Source organism: Eimeria maxima, genomic scaffold, assembly GCF_000499605.1.
Source record: "Eimeria maxima Weybridge genomic scaffold, Emw_scaff52, whole genome shotgun sequence".
NCBI classification, from domain to species: domain Eukaryota; phylum Apicomplexa; class Conoidasida; order Eucoccidiorida; family Eimeriidae; genus Eimeria; species Eimeria maxima.
Window position 1 is genome coordinate 32526 of NW_013563882.1, and position 19906 is coordinate 52431.

General features: G+C 52.6%; 4 protein-coding genes across 4 annotated transcripts in view; 1 reads left to right on the forward strand and 3 right to left on the reverse strand.

The window, feature by feature from the left end:
* EMWEY_00008360 (hypothetical protein, conserved) overlaps window positions 1-5510 on the forward strand; it is a gene marked incomplete at both ends in the record, with an annotated part of 7309 nt that extends 1799 nt beyond the window's left edge. Inside the window, 4 exons of the mRNA XM_013478612.1 lie at window positions 70-3772; window positions 3907-4142; window positions 4325-5105; window positions 5350-5510. Of these exons, the coding sequence (XP_013334066.1) occupies window positions 70-3772; window positions 3907-4142; window positions 4325-5105; window positions 5350-5510 (4881 nt within the window). The remainder of the gene's footprint in view (window positions 1-69; window positions 3773-3906; window positions 4143-4324; window positions 5106-5349) is intronic.
* A 1706-nt stretch (window positions 5511-7216) lies between these two features.
* On the reverse strand, window positions 7217-10551 carry EMWEY_00008370 (hypothetical protein, conserved; the record flags this gene model as incomplete). The annotated part of the gene is made up of 7 exons (XM_013478613.1): window positions 7217-7468; window positions 7663-7840; window positions 8063-8249; window positions 8404-8545; window positions 8710-8805; window positions 8996-9241; window positions 9628-10551. 7 exons carry the CDS (start codon window positions 10549-10551, stop codon window positions 7217-7219), a joined length of 2025 nt encoding a protein of 674 aa, XP_013334067.1.
* A 2051-nt stretch (window positions 10552-12602) lies between these two features.
* On the reverse strand, window positions 12603-15016 carry EMWEY_00008380 (hypothetical protein; the record flags this gene model as incomplete). Its single annotated transcript, XM_013478614.1, has 7 exons — window positions 12603-12704; window positions 13097-13220; window positions 13375-13449; window positions 13657-13816; window positions 13971-14122; window positions 14358-14436; window positions 14716-15016. 7 exons carry the CDS (start codon window positions 15014-15016, stop codon window positions 12603-12605), a joined length of 993 nt encoding a protein of 330 aa, XP_013334068.1.
* Window positions 15017-15693: 677 nt separating this feature from the next.
* On the reverse strand, window positions 15694-18184 carry EMWEY_00008390 (hypothetical protein, conserved; the record flags this gene model as incomplete). The annotated part of the gene is made up of 5 exons (XM_013478615.1): window positions 15694-15807; window positions 16388-16751; window positions 17040-17344; window positions 17496-17745; window positions 18123-18184. The coding sequence occupies 5 exons, from the start codon at window positions 18182-18184 to the stop codon at window positions 15694-15696; spliced, it is 1095 nt and encodes a 364-aa protein (XP_013334069.1).
* Window positions 18185-19906: the final 1722 nt, after the last annotated feature.

Below are 19906 nucleotides of genomic sequence, written 5' to 3' on the forward strand. Positions count from 1 at the left end.
GCCCCCTCAGGTGGTGTTGCCTGCGGCCCCCCCCCCTCCGTGTTTTGTTCTGCTTCTGCTGCTAAGAAGGCCGACGGCGTGGACGGAGATGCGACGCAGCAGGAGGGAAGTATCATTGGATGCAGTAGTTTGCTGCCCTTGAGGGCCCCCACTGTCGCGGGTCCCCGCAAGGCTTCGCAGCGGCGGAGCTGCCGCTCAGCCTTTGGCTCCTTATCTGCTGCGAGAGGCCCTCCTTCAGGGGGGGCCCACTGCCGAGGGGGCCCCCCTGAAGCCATAGCGCGCCAGTGCTACCATCATCCAGTAAAGGGGGAATGGCGGGCTCGCTATCTGGTTGGGGGGAAGAAAAGAATGAAGAGCTTTAGCCTGCGAAGACACTCCAATGACGTTGCCCTGGCATTGGCAGAGATGTTTCTGGTGTATGTACACCTCACAGGTTCCCCCGCGAGCGACCATGAGGTACGCACGTGGCATCAGGGCATTCTAGCTCTGGCTCGTGCAGCAGCAGCTGCTGCTGTTGCTCCTCCTCCTCCACCTTCTGGGGTTGATGCGGGGAGTACAACAACAACTACACCTGCTGTTGTTGCTGGAGAAGGGCGACCTTCACCTGCAGCAGCAGCAGAAACTGCTGCTGCTTCTGCAGCAATTGAAGACCTCAGCGTCCTGCCTCTGACTGCTGATGCCCCAGCGCAAGTTGGAGGCGAGAGGGACCGAGCCTCGGATTCCCGTTCATGGGCATTACCTGCAGACGGGGAGACTGGTGGGCGGACTTCTCTAACTGAGGGGGGCCCCTGGGACCCCCAGGAAACTGATGATCCTAAGCCTGCTGCTCCGGGGTGGCGCGAGTTGCTGAGGGCCCTCAAGACCCACCCATGGGTTGCCAAGGGGTCGGCTCTTTATGTCCCTTCTACTGGGGTGTGGGACTACGACCCTGACGTGCTGCTAGGGGGGTTCCACCAGTGCCTACCTGAGGCCCAGGGGTCCCAGGGGCCCCACGAAGAATGGGGCCTGCACCCATCACTCGCATTTAGCAGCGAGGCAAGAGCCCTTGGCTCCGAACCTTCAACGGGGACCTCCACGGGTATGCCGCCGCATACGCTGCAGCAGCAGCACGGCCAGCAGCCAGGTCAGCATGCAAACGAGGCAGCGGCAGCAACAGCAGGTGCATCGGTGGTTCCTGTCGCGGCGTCTTCGGGCTCGGCTCAGTATGGAGGGACCCCTGCTACTACGGCAGCTACCAGTAGCATTTGGGGACATTCCTTTGAGGGTGCCGGTGAAGGGGCGCTGCTGCCGCTATCCCAGCAACTCCTCGTGCAAGGTCCCCCTTTCCATGTGGGCCCACCCGACGCTTATGGAGGACCTTCAGCGGCTGCTCCCAGCACACGCCAGCAGGGGGCCCGCAGGCGGAAAGTGTCTGGAGTGCGCGGTGTGCAAAACAGCAGGAAACAGCAGCAGAGGGAGCAGCAGTTGCTGCGGTTAGAGCAGCAGCAACAGAAGCAACAGCAACAGCAGCTCTCCTCGGCTTTCATTGGTTTGCTTTCCCAGCCGAGTGGTGGCCACATGGACGAGGAGGCCCCCGACATTGTGTGCTTAGACGGGGGAGGCGTATCTCAGCGACAGCCGCCACTGCTGCCTGCAGTGGATTTTCCCGCTGGTACAGACCCCTCGCATATGTGCGCAGCAGCAGGTGCTTCCTGGTGCTGCTGCTGCAGCTCAACAGGAGAGCTGGGATGGGATTGCAACAACTGCTGCAGCAGGTGTAAAAGGAGGAAATACCGCATGCATCTCCAGAGAGCCCGCATCTCGGATTTCTTGCTGCTTTGCGGTGGCCTTGGAGCGCGCGGGGCCGCCTTCGGCATGGACACAGCCGCCGTAGATGGGGCAGCAGCAGCAGCAGCAGCAGCATCAGCAGAATTCCAGGGGGACTCGGGTATAGCAGCAGAAGCAGCAAATCGAACAGCTGTTGTAGGAGCAACAACACGGAAGCGGGGAGACGTGTTCCCTTCGTCGCTTCCGTGGGGCCTATTGGGCAGCGGATGGTTCCGCATCCTGCAGCACCTGCAGCAGCAGGAAGACGATGTGGGGCAACAGCAGCAGCAGGAAGACGATGTGGGGCAGCAGCAGCAGCAGGGACAGCAGGAGCAACAACTGGAGCAAAAGGGGTGTAGTGGTGAGGAGCTGCTGCTCCCAGTGAAGGGTGCTCATTGCGTTGCAGCGCAAGAGGGACCCGCAGGCCCACAGGGGGCCCCTACATTTTCAGCTGCTATCGGCCATAATGGCATTGGTATTCTTTCTCTGGCAGACATCTTGAAAGGAGAGACAGCATCAGCAGCAACCCTCATGGCTTGGAGGCCTGTGCTGCGGACACCGAGGGCTTCCTCCTTGCCATCAAGGTTGTGCTGGAGCGACACCAAAGTCAGCAACAAATGCTGCGAAGGCAGTAGTAACTGCAGCAGCAACAATTACTCAGAGATGACTAGCAGTATGGTCAAGAGATGCAGCGCCAGCAGCACCAACGCGAGCGCCAGTGACACAGAAGCGGACCATACTGCAGCGAAAGGGCTGCTGGAGCACAAGGTGCCTGCTGCAGAGGCGAAGCCGAAACCTGAAAGGGCAAGGGCAACGGCAACGGCAGCAGCAGGAGCAACAGGTGCGCAGTGTGTGGGATACCCTGTCAAGGAAGAGGATCGCCGCGAGCCCGCTGGCTTGGCAGGAGGGCGTGTTGGTACCTGCGCCCTCCCTGACGATCAGACAGAAACAATAGCAGCAACAACCACAGCAAAAGGAGCAGCAACAGCACCAACAACAACAACTGACGAAACTGGCTCTAACAGTGAGCGTTGCACTGACACTGGACCGACAGTCTTTGATGCGAGCACTGCAGTAGAAGTAGGAGACGAAGGTGATGGATCAGCAGCAACAGCAGCAGCAAGTGCAGCAAAAGTAGCAAAAGCAACAGAAGGGATATCGGGAGAGGAAGGAGCTGCAGCAGCAGTGCGTCACTGGCGTTTTTTGAAGCTAAGAGCAGCAGCAGCAGCGGGTCGTATCAAGAGTATACAAGCAGCAGTTCGCAGCAACGAACAGGCAGCGCAGCTTCTTCATGTTGCTCTGCACCTCTGCCGCCAAGCTGCAGCAGCAGCTGCTGCATCGAATCCTCCAGGAGTCACGCAGGAGGCCGGAACGAGGGCCCCTGACAGCTCCACAGGGGGCGGTACGGTCCAAGAACAGCAGTGTGAGCACCAGCAGCAAACGCAGCAGCAGTCGGAACAGCAGGAGGAGCACGAGCAGCATCAGCAGAAGCATAAGCAGCAACAGCAGGCTTCAGAAGCAGTGGCTGCTCGGATTAGCGCCTTTGTTGACGGCCTCACGGCAGCGCGAAGGAGCAGCAAGGGGGCTCTCTTGTCCCGTGCTGCAGTGCAGCAGGTAGGAAAAGAAATATCGCAGCGGCTGTCTGCAGTTTGTCGAGACTTGACAGCAGAGAGCAAAACTAGCAGGAACAGCAATAGTAGCAGCAGTAGCAGCAGCAACAACAACGACAGCAGCAGCGGCAACGTTGACAGGTGGAGCCTTGAGTGGGGGACCGTTTCCCAGGTGCTGGAGGAGTGTGACTGTGAAGAGCAAAGGCTGCTACAACTTCAAGAGGCGACAGATAGTTTACTGCAGCAGCAAGAGGCCCTTTTGCGGGTATTCAGCGAAGACATTAATTTGATGTTGGAGACCACCAGCTGTCTCCTTTCGAATGAAGTGACTGACGATATAAAAGAACAGCTAACAGGTACGATCATTCACCTGCTTCTGCCTTCGCTGCAGCTGCTGCTGCTTCTGCGCTTGTTGCTGCAACAACATTGTTGCCTTCACTGCAGCTTCTCCTTGTGCTGCTGTTGTTCCATCTGTGCTGCTGCGTTGCAGCAGCAGCCGAGTGCGGGGGTGTCGCTAAGAGAAAGGAAGTCGAGGGCCCCCAGCTTGGCTTTACGGCCCCTTGGGGGTCCCTCTTCGTCACAGACACAGCGGAAACTGCGACTGAGTCCGCAGCAGCAACGGCAACGGGAGCAGCAACAACAGAGGATGCTGACACTGCTAAGCTGGAAAGGGCCGATGCAGCCTCCGCATCCGGTGGAGTCGTGTGGAATGCTCAGCCAGACAACGTTAGCTCTTTCGGCTTTTAGTGTTGCTGCTTATGCGGTTGCTTATTCTGCTGCTGCTGGAAGTGGTACTACATAGATTTCTGCAGCATTTGGCGTTGGGGTGAATATTGGAAAGCTCGGTGTCGGTGTGTTTATTAGTTTCTTTTGTTGCTGCTGTGTATCTACTGCTGTTGCCGCTGCAGGATCTGAGGGCTGTAGCTTCGCCTTTTCCGTATGAGCATCGCTATGTGGGGAGGCGTTTTTATGGTGGCCCTGGAGGCTCTGCCATTTGTGGATACGATTTGCTGCTGCAGCAGCGGGTTGAGAAGGTCCAGCTGTTCGTAAGAGGCCCACAAGAAGCCTTTTGGTGCTGCCGCTATGGCGAGGCGGACGCCTGTGTAAAAGCATATGCTGTCAGGACGTGGGGGTTTGAGGGGGCCCTTCAGAAGGCAGTGGCCCTCAGGCTTGCGGCTTCTGGGCACCCGCTGGGCCATGGCATTGGAGACAAGGTACTGCCAGCACAGCAAGAGCAGCAGCAGCACATGCTCATGCAAGATACACACCTTGTCCTCGGGCAAGAATTGAACTTGGCGCCGCTCACAGGTGCCACTGGGGGACCTGTCCAGTTGGAGGAACAGCAGCAACAGCAGCAGCAACAACAACAGCAGACTCCGCTATGTGACTGGCAGTGGCCTACCGGAGGGACCTCAAGTTCTCAAGCTTCTCAGGAGGCCTACACAAGCGGCAGCATCTCCAGCAACGATGGCAACAACAGCTATACCAGAGCAGGAGGCGATACCATCAGCAGCAGCAACAGCTCTGCCCCCTCATTGTCTGCCTCTTTGGGTACTGCTAGTGGAGAGCCATCTGTTGCCTACGTAGTGCATGAAGGCTCTCTAGGGCCCACCAGAAATTGCCAGGTACCTGCTATTCCCATGAGGGGGGGGCGTATGCAAGCAGCATGCGAAGGCAAAACTGCAAACGGTATGGGGAGCCCCTGGCAGGAAGTCACAATTAAAAATAGCCGGGGGGCCCCCAGGGATGGTTTGATGACCCATAGAAAGCCGACACTCGCTGCCGCCGGCTTGGGAGTCTGCCGGGGGGATTCCTTTAGGGGACACCGAATGGCAACCATCAACAAGCGGATCGCCTCAAGGGTCCAGCCAACATGGGGACGCATTGGAGCTCACACGCTAGTGGGGTCTGTGAATCGAGGAGCGTCTTGCAGGGGCCATGTGGCTCCGCGGCTTCTTAGGGGACAAAGGATCCCCAGGGGTCTACGGATCCCTCCAGCAGGGATCTTCTCAAGAGTTCGACGGGGTCTTCCTGGGGGACCCCTTATTGATAGAGGGGCCACTCTGCAGTAGTTGCAAGGGCTGGTATGCCTAGCCAGTTACCTAGCGAGGTGGCTAAGTAAGCCCGCAACCAACAAGTTTGAGAGCAGCATGAGTTTTGCCGTGGCAGCAAAGGCCTGTAGGGAGGCCACCAAAGCTGCACTGATGACAGTAACAGCGACAACACAGCAATACGGTATCACGTACAGGCAGGCATTGCAATTCTGGCTTCGCCTCGTACGAGAACGTTGGAGAGACATAATCTTTTCAGTATAGGTAGGGACTTGTCTCCTTCTGTAGTCGATGTTTTGGCTCTTGAAACGATCTTAATTAGGATGCTTCTTTTTAGCGAAATGAAGCGATGTTAGCAAAGCGAACAGAAAGCGATTGCTACGCCAAGCATCGCCCACTTCACCCAGCTTGCGCTGGGATGTGATGTACGTACACTTCTGTGACGGTGGGTTCTCTCCGTGCAGCTGATTTATCAGCGTGGACCCTAAGGAGACACTTTCACTAGCTGTTCCAACCGAAACAGGAGCTGAACTGTGGCTCGTTGTCGCTTACACATGCAGGTCCATGGTTTAGGAGGAGTCTTCAATTCGCTCGAGTGGGTTCCCCCGACAAAACAAAGCTGCTTTGCTGGGGCTAGGAGTGGCTTTGGGGTTGGCACTAAGCAAAGGGTCACAGTCTTTGCAAGTGTGAAGTACTACCACCACTAGTGGGCCTATAGAGAACGGGAGAAGGTGATGTTGGAGGGAACGGCCATAGTAAGCTGCAATGTACATGCACGGTAAATCGATGCTCTAGGGCACACAAATCGTCAATGGTTGCCGCTGACTAACTCGGCGGCTTACCACTACACAGAAGTTGCAAAGAACAAGATAGTTTCTGTTTTGGGCAGACTTTATGGGATTTGTGTTTCAAAAGTAGGACACGAAGCATCATAATTCGGGCCACCATATAATAAAATAAACAGCCAAAAAACCTCTGTTGACAGAAGTAGCACCGCATGGTTTCGATCCATGGACCTGGGGGTTATGAGCCCCCCACTCTCCCACTGAGCTACGGTGCTCTAGGAGTCACATATTCTTCATTTGCTGTCCTCTGCACTTACTTATTTTGTTTTCAAAGCACTCGATATTCGAGCGTATATGATCATATTCAACTTTATATGGTCAAGGTGAAGGCGTTTGCGCTCGCGTTAAAGAAAGTTTCCTGGGTTTTCTACTGTGTCCTACGCGGCGACAGAGGGTTGCGACTTGTCTCAATTATACTTCATCTTCCGTAGTGTTGTTAGCCCAAATAATTACGAAAATAGGTAATTGTACTTTTTTCGTTTTTAAATGCAATATACAGGCCCCGTAACACCAGCATGTTAGTGGCATTTCAGCCGTCGCAGCATCCCTCTGGGTATGAAGCGAGACTGCTGAGGCGGGAGAGACCCGATATGAGGATAAAGCATTATGTGTTTTTTCTGTCTGTCACTCACGCTATCCAGATAGTATAACGGAGGGGAAGCGTTTGAAGTGCAGAGAAGCCAGATGGCCGGACCTACAACGAACTGTGTTGAGGGAATCCCAAAGTCAAACTGGTTTGTAGACAGCTGCCGACCACACCGCATCTGCGTTTTAATCCAAGATGGGGTTCAATAGCATCGCATTATGGGTTTAATGTTGAACACCAGACAGAAGCCACGAAACCACTGTCGTTGGACAGCCTAGGGCAGGGCACTATATAGGGAACAGAGGAAGCCGCCCACCTTCAATCCCCCTCCGTTTCTGCATGTATTTTCTGCTGCTTCTGTTCTGCAAAGTGCAACATGAGGTGCTCTGCTGCGGCTCGGACCTCATCCAGTTGGGGATCACCTACGCTCCTCAGTAGCTGTAACAGCCAAGGCAGTGTATCCCCGTTTTCCTTGCCGCATGCAATATGAAGCACAAGCCCAGAAGCAGCAGCACGAAAACCCTTTTCGCTGTTCTCTGTCGGTTCCAACTGCAAAACGATGGAGAACGCCTGTCAACACCACCGACCCGAACACATTTTCCGCTCTTCCTCATTTCTATTTCCGTACCGACTCGGCTGTCTACAATCTGCAGTCACCTCCAGGCCAACGACCTGCTCTCATAATTACGCTAACCTGTACCTTCCAGATGCACCAGTCTAAGACCAATGGCCTGCAGGAGTGAAAGCAGCTATCTGGGCCTCACCTCAAGTGCGCTACGGTAGTGTTGCATGACATGGCAGTCTACAGCGCACTGAAGCATCAGCTTAGGGAAGCCAGGGTTGCCTTGCTGCTGGAGGCAGAGACGGAAGGCTTCTCTGTGTAGTCCCGCCTTAATGTGGAGGCGCACAAACCACTGCTGGTAAAGCTCATCTTGCCAGTAGCTGAAGCAATAGGCAGACACACAAGGGTGTGACTGCCGCCTGTATCGTTCAGCACAATTTCCTGCAAAGTCTTCTATGTGTCTGTCTTTGAATCTACCACTCGCTGTGGCGTGCCTCTATGCGTTACGTGAAAAGCCCAAACCTTGGCGTTGAAATTTTAAACTCATGGAGCTGAATTCATAAAGCTGAACTCTGCACGAGCATACAAAGTGTCAATTTGACCTTTCATCTTCGATGTGCAGCAGGCAGTCGAGGGCCTCTTCTTCGCGACCCAGCGACACCGCAATGCTCATAAGGGACCACCAGACAGCAGGCTGATGGTTGTCAATGCTCTTGAGCTGTTCGCCGTATCCCCACGCCTTCTCAAGGTCGTTCTTTAGGTAGTGCGCAAGCATTAGGCTCTCCAATCCTGGCACACAGAGCACTCTAACTATGTTCTTCACTCATTCGAGCTCCCTTGTCTGCTGAGTGTGCAGTGAGCAAATGCTTGCGTGCATCAGGATTGCCCTGTGTCTGCCAGTCTGTAGCTTGACGACGGCAAATGACGCAGCGGATGCTCCTACTTGAAGCAGAGCCTTGGCGCGTCTGTGGAGCTTCCTCTGCAACTTCTAAAAAGAGACTCTCAGCCTCCTCCAAGAGACATCTCTTCATTTGCTGCTGCCCTAGTTGGAGCAATGCAGCTGCCTTCACCGCTTTGGCTCTGCACTGGCACTCACTTTATGAGACCCGAGATCAACCCACACCACAAAAACAGCGAGAGAAGGGCCTTGGGGCTTCCCTAGCCAGTGCGGCCTAACCATTGGGCTTATTACGCAGACTGAACACCCAAAGAGCTACGACCCCACAAATTGACTAGCGCTGAAGCTGACTGACGCGCTGATATTTAGAGAGACTTCCTGCAACAGTGCCAGAGCTCGCTCGGGTCTGTTTTGCCTGAGATAGTTAACGGCAAGGTTATAACGAGCCTGCAATCCCATGTACCACAAACAGACAGGTGTGCGAGAAATAGTAAAAAGCGTGTCTCATGGTCATAGTAAACGAGACACTTGTAATGGAGGGGAAGCGGAGACACGCACTCCCACGGAGTGCGTGTCTCCGCTCCCCAGGTAGAAAACGCTGTACAACGACAAGGAAAGTAGTTAGAGACGAACGGACCTCTGGGATACTATCCACAAGCGAAAGGAGTTCCATTGGGATAGAGTTAGCTTCTTCTTGTGTAAAGAGACACACGTTGAGCCTCAGAGGGTCATAGGCAGTCTGCAGGTCTTCGATAGGTGTCCCTGTCTGCTTGCCAAGTTCCTGCAGCAGCGCGTGAGCTGCTTGTTTGTCTCCCCTTTCCATGAGACAACAGAAAAGCACATTTGAGGCTACAAGGGAAAGCGGGTGTACAGACAAGTAATCCTACACACAACATCATCCACATACCACACACACTTGTGTGTTTTGGTTTGGTGAGGGTTCTTTCAAGATGGCTTAGGGGGTCTTCTAGAGACTTTTCCCTAGTCGGGGCCAATCTGTCTGCCAAACCAAAAGAACCCTCAATACGAAACATCATGAAGGTCTGAAAGGCGTCTACACTTCTTTGAACAGCGACTCGTTTGTTTGCGAGAGAAAGAAATCGGGTGGCGAAACGGGCTGGCAAGCCTGACGAGGGAACGCTGTCACAGGTCAGAAAAACTGTATGTTGTAGCTTCTCTATAAATCTATTTATTCTGCCCTTGCGTTCTTTCTGACTCTCATTTTGCCTTTTGCTCCGTCTCTAGAGACAAAACTCTTCTGGTGCGTACCTCGGCCAGGGATTGGGCCTTGTCTATTTCACCCATCTTGTAGCAGCAAATTGCCTCGTATACCTTGAATGCGAAGGCCTCGGGGTGTACAGATAACAAATCCTCATATAGTTTTACTGCCTTTTCAAATCGGCAACGAAAGAAATGTGCAGCGGCAGCACACAGTATATCTTCGGTGCTACCACCCTCTAGAGCTTCAATCTCTTTGTCAATGGCAAACCACGCTTCCCCCCCATGCCGTTGCTGGGTTTTCTGCTGTTGATGCTGCTGCTGTTGCATACGTAAAAGAAGGAGCAACCGGCGCTGCTTTGGTGATGGCGGGGCTCGTTTAATTTCAACGAGTCCCTTTTCTGGTTGCCTTAACCGGAAGTGACACGCTGCTATCAGTAGCGGCAGCCCCTCTATCTCCTCCTCTGTCATTTCGCTCAGAGTTGCCTCAGCTGCAGCAATATCATCGGGACTATTATGTCCTATTGAAGTAGTTTCATTGAGGGCGCTGTGTGTTTCTGGTTTCGCCTCAGCTCGGGGTTCTCTCCCCGCTTTGATAGACTCCCATGAGATCCTGTCACTATATTGGATATCTCGAACTGATATCTTTGAGAGTGTCTCGTATAGTAGCAAGGCTTGCTCATATGCCCTTGAATGGTAGAAGCAATAAGCCACCCACAGATCGGTCTTCGGCAAGGCGGATTTGGGGGTCCTGCTGGACCTGGTAAGTTGCACGAGAGAGGCTGCAGCGGCGAAGTCTCTGCGAGACAATAAATCAGAGAGGGACGGAGGCTCTTTGTCATTTCTGATGCTGCTGGAGGTGTGGCTGCAGCTGCAGGTGGCACTGCTGTTGCTGGCGATTCCACCTCCAGCCTTGGCGGTGTTGACAAGGAAGTGTTCCGCCCCACCCGATGCTGTGGAACCATCCGCGCTCATCTGATCAAGTATAAAAAGGGAATAACAAAGTCTCAGGGCGGCATACAGATGAGAAAAGGAGACGCTTGTGGGGCCTGCCAGGCCTTCCTGGAGGTCACTTCCCACCTAATATAACTAGCTACTAACAACACACAAAACCTCTTGAGATGAGTCCCGAATCAGACTGACTGGCAAAAAAACCAAATTTCACCGGTATACCATAAAAATATGTTTAGGGAGGGTAGCAAGACTTGAGGGGCGCAGTGCAGTGTGTTTGGTCGCGGTTCCACTGCAAGGGTCACCGCTGTACACCATTTTGGGACTTATTTCTCTGATTTTGAGGGGCAATCCAAGAAAGTAAGAACGACCTAATTACACAAAAGCTGCATTAGCAAGTGCCGAGATGCACTGACAACTAGGTGTAAAAGCCAAGGAGTTCGGGTAATTCGTGTGCTGGTGAAGTCTTAGGGGGGGATACACTGCGACGAGCGAAGCAAAGTGTGGTATAGCAGCCTGCAAAAGAAAAGGCAACAGTAAACAAATGGTAAGTACAATTAGTAGGCTTGGGTGTGCGGCAAGACGCTGGTCTGCTGCATCTCTAACTACCGTGATTCCACCAGCAAAGGCACAAAGGTTGCGTTTCAGGCACCGCCAAGTCGCTCTAGCACCAACAACGTGACTTTCGAAAACACAACAGTCGGGGTCTTCCCATTCCCCAGTAGGCAGCGGGGACGCCAGCTGGAAAAGCTCCTCATCAGGTTGCCGGCGTGTTTGCATATATGTTTCAAATAGCTTGCCTTGGTAGCCATTTGAGATGAAGCGTGCTGTGTTGGCATTTTCACATATTGAGCAACAACTGCATTCCTAGGAGTTCCTGAGGCTCCTTATTAGGTGAATTCTACAAAGGCGTCACAGCAGTTTTCCCTCACTACGTGGCAGCAGGAAAAAAATCAGCATCGATGACAGCAGAGAGGAGTCACCTGCGCAAAAACGTCTTTGCCGCGCAAACTTCCTTAAATTAAAGAGCTGATCGTATACAGTGTAGGAGAAAAGAGCAGTGACCCTGTCGTGTGGTTCATGGTAGAACTACCTCCACAACACCGGTAGCCTTCCAAGCCAAACAGCACCAAACCTGAGACCAGCGCTCAACGCAGTGGTCTTTTCTGAGGCTAACGCTGAATGCAGTAGTCTTGTTCGCACTAAAAGGAGTTCGTTCATCCTTCAAATCGTCCGGTGTCCTCGGGAAGGATGATAACCCCCTAAGCATCGTGGATGCCCCGCCTGCTCTGACCAAAATGGAACTAGTGAGTTTCTCAATGTCTCGGGGTTTAAACTCCACGCAGCACAACGATGTACTGCTGTCGTTACCTGTGAATAAATCATGATGTACTGTACTGTGATGCTCGTGCATGCATACACTCCCGAATAGGTAATACTCCTAGTGGCCCGCCACATTCACTCCACATAAGATTAGTGCAATCGCATTCTGTCAGATTGCTGCTCGCAACCGTCTGAGTTCTCATCAACGAAAGAGCCACTAATCCTTTGGAACTGAGTTCGTATCGGTCCACGAGAAGAGATCGTCGCCAACTCCGATGCAATTGGAGTGTCAGTACTAAGAGACTCACCCACGCCACCCTAACACTCAGCGGAATGTGCTTCGCGTGCAACTACAGTGCAAATATCTATATGCCATCTATATGCCTGTATGCTAAGCAGAACAAATTGTCCTATCAACACACTTTCGCGAAATTTACAGCCTTAAGTACACACAACACGTTCTTCGCAGATTCGTGTTGGATTAGACACACACGCCGCTTGGCCCGCGTTTGTCCTTAAGCTACGCAGAAGTGGCCACCTTCAAAGCTAGGGAGGCCACTAAGTGCGCTGTATGTCTCTACAGATCGTCTTAGTCTACACCTAGTGAATGTATAGAGAACAATTCAGGCCCGGCGGTGCAACAGAGTATAAAATTTTGTTTACGGGACACCTAGTCAGAGAACCAAAAAGAGGAATTGTGAAAACGCACCAGCGCATGCTTGTGCATTCAGAACGGCAGAAACATTGTAGATTCATCGACTTGACTTAGGTTTTTTCGTGTCTATCTCCACAAACTTTTTCGGAATGCCAAATTGAGAAACCAAGAGATCCGCCACTTGCCGTGCCACGTTGCCCTGGTGGAAATGAAACGCACACACGGACACGTGGCCAGTAGGCGTCAGTAAAAAAAACTCCCCTATTAGGCCTAACGTCGTCTAACCACTTATGGTTTATTCCTCTGCAAAGGCTGTTCTCTGCAGCGGCGGATAGCCAACATGCTCCCCGCCCGATTTCACTGACAATCTCTGCTTGTCCGCTGTGACTGAATATCCACTCAGCCGACACGAAGACAGAACCCAGAGCACTCTATTCAAGCTTTAATCTCTAGAACGCTGTCCCTGAGGTTTGATGCCACACTGAACTAAATCCTACATCTAGACTGCTACTCTAGATCGAAACACCATGTGCTATACACGTGCTGCGCAGCGTAAGAACATCAAAAGCCTGGTTGCCGACCTCCGCATACCTGGACACAAACGCCAGAGGTCACTTTGGTGCCTGGAGGCGCGTAGACTGAGGCCGAGGCTGCCAATTTCTTCTGCAAAAATTCGGCAAGGGTCTTGGGCTCTACAAGGAAGTTAGTGGCGTTCCTAACAAAGAATAAACCACAAGAGGTGCAGCAATGTGGGCGCAGTTGGAGCTGTGCACAAGGCAACGGCAGGGCGGCGAGTCCCCTTGTTTCCGTAAATGCTGCCGCAGTAACTACTGGTGCTGCTCCCCCCTCCTCCTTAGTCAAAGGCTTACAAAATGTGCGTGGCGTGCTTCCGCCCTCCTTGCTTCTCCTCTACAGAAATGCGCACGGGAGTGCAGGCACCTCGCCTGAAACAGCCACAATCAGAATAGCGCAACTGTGGAACAGGCATGACAGCAATAGCAAAGACCACCCATTCCCAATCCATGCATCAGCAGCTGCCGCACAAGTAACAGCCATTTCGAGTCATTCCATCTCTTCCGATTTTGCTTGTCATCCCCCCTCCCTTTTGGATATTTCGGATCAAAGGCTGCGCAGCTTCAAAGTGTGCGTACACTATCCTCTCCTGCAGAAGCGGTAGCTCGCTCTCATCTCTGAGGACGGCGTGACAAGGCAGCGCAGTTTCTTTCCACCTAACAAAAACTTCCCCCTTATCCATTAACAATCTTTCCTCCTCTCCCATCTTTGCGTCCCTCATTTCTTCCTTCGTCAGCACTGCAAAAATACCGGTGGCAGGAAAGATAACCACATAACTGCGTCTCACCTTCCAGCTCTGCACGACTGTCCCTTTCCGGCCACTAGAGTAAGTGCACACAACGCAGAAGCGGCACACTCTGGCAACAGGCCCGAAACTAAAAATTACACGCACCCGCCTCAGCCAACAGAGGATCGATTTTGACTGAATTGCATCTCTCGCCTGGAGGCGGCTCGCTTGTCTCGCCTTCTTCCCTCTTTGTATCTTGCTGTTCCAAGTACTTAACCAGCACCTGCCTGTACTCATCGGCGGTAAAAAAGACGTTCCTACGTCATTTCACAGCACCAGCGCACAGATTCAGGGGATTCAGAGGCCTGAAAGGTTTTGCAGAGGTCTCCCAACAGCCTAGGATGCAGAGACCCAGCGAAAAGATAGGCAGGGGTGAGAGACTAATCGTAACGACCTCCTTTAATGCAGAAATGCTCAAATTTCTGGAAGATTTGACTACAGGAAAGTAGCAAGTGTATGCGTGTTCTACCGCGTCGTCTGTTTTCTACTTACTTCCCAGTGCGCGCTCCAACTGCCGCAAATATTCTGCAGCATTTAGCGGGGGGGGCGCAAAATTCCAAAAGGAGAGGGCCTGAAAGACAGGAAGCATGATTCATATCGAATGGCAGAAATTAGATCAAATGCTAGGGTAATAGCCAGAGCGCTAGCTAGCCTGCTACAGGAAAGTCAACGGCCAGGTAGTAAGTCTTCCATTCCGTCAGTGGGACAGCTAGCTACCCAGTGTATCGCATAAGAAAGGAACGGGCCCTATCCATTGAGTGTTTGCTTGGCATAAACAGTCATAGGCAGGCGGCCATAAAGACAGACACACAAGCTTGCACCATAGAAAATGCAGATCCTGAAAGTCTACCTGAGCTGGAAGCCGCAGTCCCTACAGCTGTCTGTGTCCCTCGCGGTGTTTCCTCCTCTGCTGCTACTGCAGTCCCGGCGGCACCCGCAACTGATGCCGTAGCAGGTACCGTTGCCTTTTCAATGTACTTCTTTTTCCGATTCTCGGGTACGGGTGTGTGCTTGCAGTACTCAGGGTGCGAACGATTTATTTTGACGACAGAGACAACCCCTCTTTGCTCCTTCGTCTGCAGAAGCTTCTGCTTGGTTGCCCCCTGAATGAACTTTGCCAGCTGTTCGTATACCGCAGCACCACACCCCATACCTGATCTCCAAATCAGCCAATGGAATTACGCCGTTTAAAGGCAGCGGACGTCGAGCTGCTGACAGGCAATTTAGGGTGCACGAAGTTATTGTGTTCAATTCAAAATATAGTTAACTACAAATGGATTTTTCATGTTTTGTTGGGAACAAAATTAGAAATACTATTCAAGAAATTGCACTATTCGCAATGTGACTATATATAAAGCCAGCAATACGTTCTCTTAATATCCTCCAGCAACATACATGGAACAACGCCAGTCAGAACAGCAGGAGCGGCAACTGTCCACTGACCTTCTTGGCTGACGAACGCCGTATGTCGGGGGCAACAAAAGGAACGTCTCCCTTCGCCATCTTTGTGTAAAAAATGGCTGGAGCTGCCGCTGTTAGTTTGCTGCAGGCGTCGGACGCAGATAGTGGAAACGGAAATGGTGCGCGGACTCACAGAACACAGGTTGTTAAAGGGCAACTGGTGTGATTCTCTACAAATCAGTGGCACCATCCAGTGGCAGATCGCATGATGCTAATCTACTAACCTACATCTCCCGTATTTCTACTGTTTCCATGCTATGTATGTTGACGTGAGCACTAATTTAGTTGGTTCCAGGCACAGAAATTGTATTGCATAAGCCATCTAACAGCCCTGCTGGAGCAGCGGCTCAAGTGTGTATATGCTTTATCATTCCCGCGTCCCGACTTGCCTGTAAAGTGCGGAGACGTCGAGGGGCAGCTGGTCGTCCGAAATAGCATGCAATGTTTCCAGCAAGCACAAAGCCAGGTACTTATCTTGCTCCTAAACAAGCATAACGGCAGGATTGTAAAACTTCATACATGGGTATATATATGCATGCAGGCCAGTCCACTAAAGGTAAATATCCGACAGTGCGTATACTACACTTTATGCATGCCCCCACATGTATACTTGTGCATACTTGTGCACATAATGTACATGGATACATATACATGATATAATAATGTATCCATGTACCTAAACAGAGACATACATGCACTTGTCGACACCTTCGTGCGCACGCACGAACGCATCTAGGTGGTTGCGCAGATGTTTAGATGCGTGCGCATACCTCTAGAGATGCGTGTTTTTGCAAGCAGACGACACGCATTCGAATGGAAATGCGCAATAAAGCACATCTTGATATGCTTACTCCACAAAACGCTAGATGCAAGCGTTGGCACGCAGATAAGTCCAACTCAGGCATCCCTACATAGATATTGCCGTGTGTACATTGGTGGCTATCGGTGTCTATGTGATCATTGCCCCTCTGGAGCCACAGAAAATACAAATACAATAATGCACATGCACAGAATTTGAGAAATGGCTCAGAGAGATGCTCCTACACGCCGAGCTGCCTCACCTCCACGGTCAAACCCTGATCCGCCATTTTTGGTGGGCCTTCGTCTCCTGAGGCGGCCAACGGGCCGGCCTGCCCACCACCAGCCTCCTCTGTCTCAGGCTCCGCAGCAGCGCCCCCCGCCGATTCGTGTCCGTCGGGATCAGTTCCGCTGCAGCTCTCAGCTACAACGTCTGTTTCCTGGGCCACCTCCGGCTTCTGCTGTTCCTCCTGTTGCTGCTCTTGCTGCTGTCCCGTCGGTCGAGCTCCTGGAAGCGACTCTGGTGGCCCCATGCCACAAGCGGCAAGCAACTCAGCGTCATCCCCTCCACTGAAGACTTGACTAAAGGTAAACAAGGGGGGCAATGGCGTGGGCTTTCCATGCTTCCTGATGGGCACAAGCAACACTTGTAGGAGCACAATGTGAGCAAAAGGTAGCCGGTAAGACAGCCGGTTGGGCTTGGAAGCGAGCCGAAAAAACAGAGACAGAAACAACTCTAGACTGGAAAAATGCTAGGGGCGAAATTAAGAAAAAGGCAGAGTAGCAAGGAGCCGAACACACAGACGGTAAAGGGCCCCCGGCCATTCGCACACAGCCGATACAGAACAGAGAGAGCCACTGCAGTGGAGAAAGCAAAAACAGTGGGAGGTGACCAAACAACTGTTAGTTGCTTACCACAAGGCGTCTCCGAGGCAATGCATGAGCTCCAGGATCCTGCCTTTGTCACCTAATAGCTCCAAAGAGGGGACTGTTGCGACTGCGCGCCCCACAGCAAAGGGCAAAGCGTTGCCTGCCACGCGAATCGCCCACAGCTCGCCGCAGTTGATCTTCCGCACTCCGGCCTCGTGCGCTGCAGCCACTGTCAAGGGTCTGCAGACCCCTGGGAGCATCAAATCCGCGCCCTTGAGCACGAAGTGCGACACAGGAGACAGAAGAATCATACAAGGAAGCATCTTGGGCAAGCGCCAGAGGGCGTGCACCTGCAGCAGGGAAACAGCAGCAGCGGCAACACTCCAACATGCATGCCTGTGGCTCGCCGGGGAGGAGTCACAAGGTGGGAAGACCCAGATGAATAGCGAGAAGATAAGCCGTCTACAGGGCCTTTTGGTTGTAGAAGGGAAGCCAGCGCACCGTGGGGAAAAAGATCCCATTCACCTCCGCGAGGAAAGTAATGTCGCCCACAGAATATAGGGTGCACTTGTTGGTGCTTGTGGAGCTCAAAAGTGGAGTGAGGGCCCCCGGCTGCTGGGGGCCCCCACCAGCCGGTTTGGGGACTTGGGGGAGGTTTAGGCGGGATTGCACCACTCCCTCTTTAGGTACTAACAAATCCACATCACTTTCAGTCAGCAGCGGGAAATTATTCAGCAGAGTTTCGCGCAGTCTGCAGACGCGGAAGAGACATAGGGACAAAAACACCGAAGACGAATACTTGGGAGACACACAACCAGCGAAAGGCAAATGCACATCCTTCCTCCAATCACGAGCACGTCCCTTGGGTCCAAAGATGCATGCAGCAATAGGCACAAGGAAAAGGTTTCTGTTGCAGCCACTAAATCAGATGCCCTCAGAAGTCAGTATACAAAGGTCTCGTATTATTGGCATGTGGTGTGATATTGGGCTTTTCCCTTCATTCTCTCTCAAACCGCGCGAAGTACCTATCTGGCATACTAGCTTGCCAGCTAGACAGGTGTCCCCTCCATCCACGAGCACGCATAACCAAGCAAGTAGCAAGCGTCGCAGCATCTAATGGGATCCCACCTTTTTCTGTCCTTGTTGCCTAAAGGAGACTGGTTGCCGGGTGGAAGAGCCCGGCGAAACATTTTGCTTGGGGGCTGCTCTTTTCCCTGCAGAAATGGAGAATGAAATATGCTGTTTTAGCACAAATCTCCATTCATCAGGCATTTCTGATGAGACACGGACGCTGTAGCGTACCCACAACCCCTGTCTCTACCAATGCTCGGGTGCTGCATGCGGTCACAGTTGCGGTGGGCTGATGAGCTCGCTAGCGTGCGCTCCATGAAGGCTCAGAATAAAGAATTCGCTGTAAGGAGAGGGTTTATGGCGAGGTATGACTCACTTTGCTGTCTGGTGCTGTTGCTACTTTTGCTGCTGCACGGGGCTGCTACTGCAGCTATTGCTGCCGCTGTTGTTGCAGCAGTTGAGGGGCAAATCTAGATGGCCGATCGCTGTATCATGAGTTTCAAAAACATATAAGAGCTAGGTTATAGCTGTGTATCACGTTGAGCCCCAGAGAGGCGGAAGCCCCAGCGAAGGCGTAGGAATCTGTTGTCGTACACGGCTCACATTCGGCTGCGACTACTCAAGTCCTCGGAACTAGCTGTATAGTACAGCTTAACTGCTACGCGCGGAATCCCGATTCTTACTCATAAAATAACACCAATCAAGCAAACCACAAATCTCCACTCCCCCTATATGCAAAAAGGAGATCCAAAATAGATCTGTCTGTCCGGACCGTTAAAGACGGGTCAGTGCCTCAGCGTCCCAGCCAGCCCCACGGCCGAGATGGGCTGTTGGAGCCCGTAGCCGATTTGCCGCATTTCATGCATAAATGCTTTAATTTATCATTAATAATATGTTACATCATTCCAATTCGTGCATACAGCCGCTAGAGGCTTCATGGGGAGAGCCATTGTAGTTCCTGCGCACTACAGGTTCCCCCCTTTCCGGCCTGAGCTGGATACTCTAGATTGTGTTGTACTCAACTTCGTGAGTTACTACCGCTCGTCCATCTCATTTGAGCCTGTGTGGGGCGTTCCGTAGTTTCGGGTTAGTGGGGTGGGCTGTATCGTCGCCTAGCTGGTCTCTGTAGGGAGCAGAAGTACTGCCCCCTTTGCATAGGTGATTGGGTATCGGTAAGGAGTGCTGCAAACGTCCCAACACTGCACAATACCCCACTTCACTTCCCTTCGTTCTCATCCACACGTAACTCACACCACCACTGCAGGAATAGATTGCCTTCGGTCGTTCTGCCTCCACAAACATGTGGTCTCCGCCGCCTCCTGTTCCACTGTTAACACGTTGACCCGTCCTGGCCTCGCCTGGTTCCCCACCGGCCAAGCCGCCAATGTGAAGTATCTTTTCTTCCCACTCTGGAGAGTCTGGAATGGCATTAAGCCCTGTCGCCATTGCACACATCATCCCTTTACCATAAGTAGGCAGCCTAGCACGTTTGTCTCCTTCACTTCCTAGACTCTGTCTATTTAACGTTGTGTCTTCTATTCGCTAAGCTGTGTCAGTGGCTGTCTAGGCCTTCGCGCGTGTTGGATTCCCCTGCGGTTGGGCGTAGGGCAATATTTAGCATAGCGTCGAAATCCCCAACACTTCATGCACGTCCTTCCATTCGTACGCGCCCTTGCGTTGCTACATGGGCACTACATTGCGAGGGGCCTCCTCCCTCATTGATGGCACAGGGTTTCGACCCCGCAGCTTTGTCTCCAGTGGCTAGCGTACCCCAGCGGCTGTTGTAAGTCGATAGGCCCTATTTGGTGCGTAGGCAGACCTTGTGTTCATCTGTTGCCAGC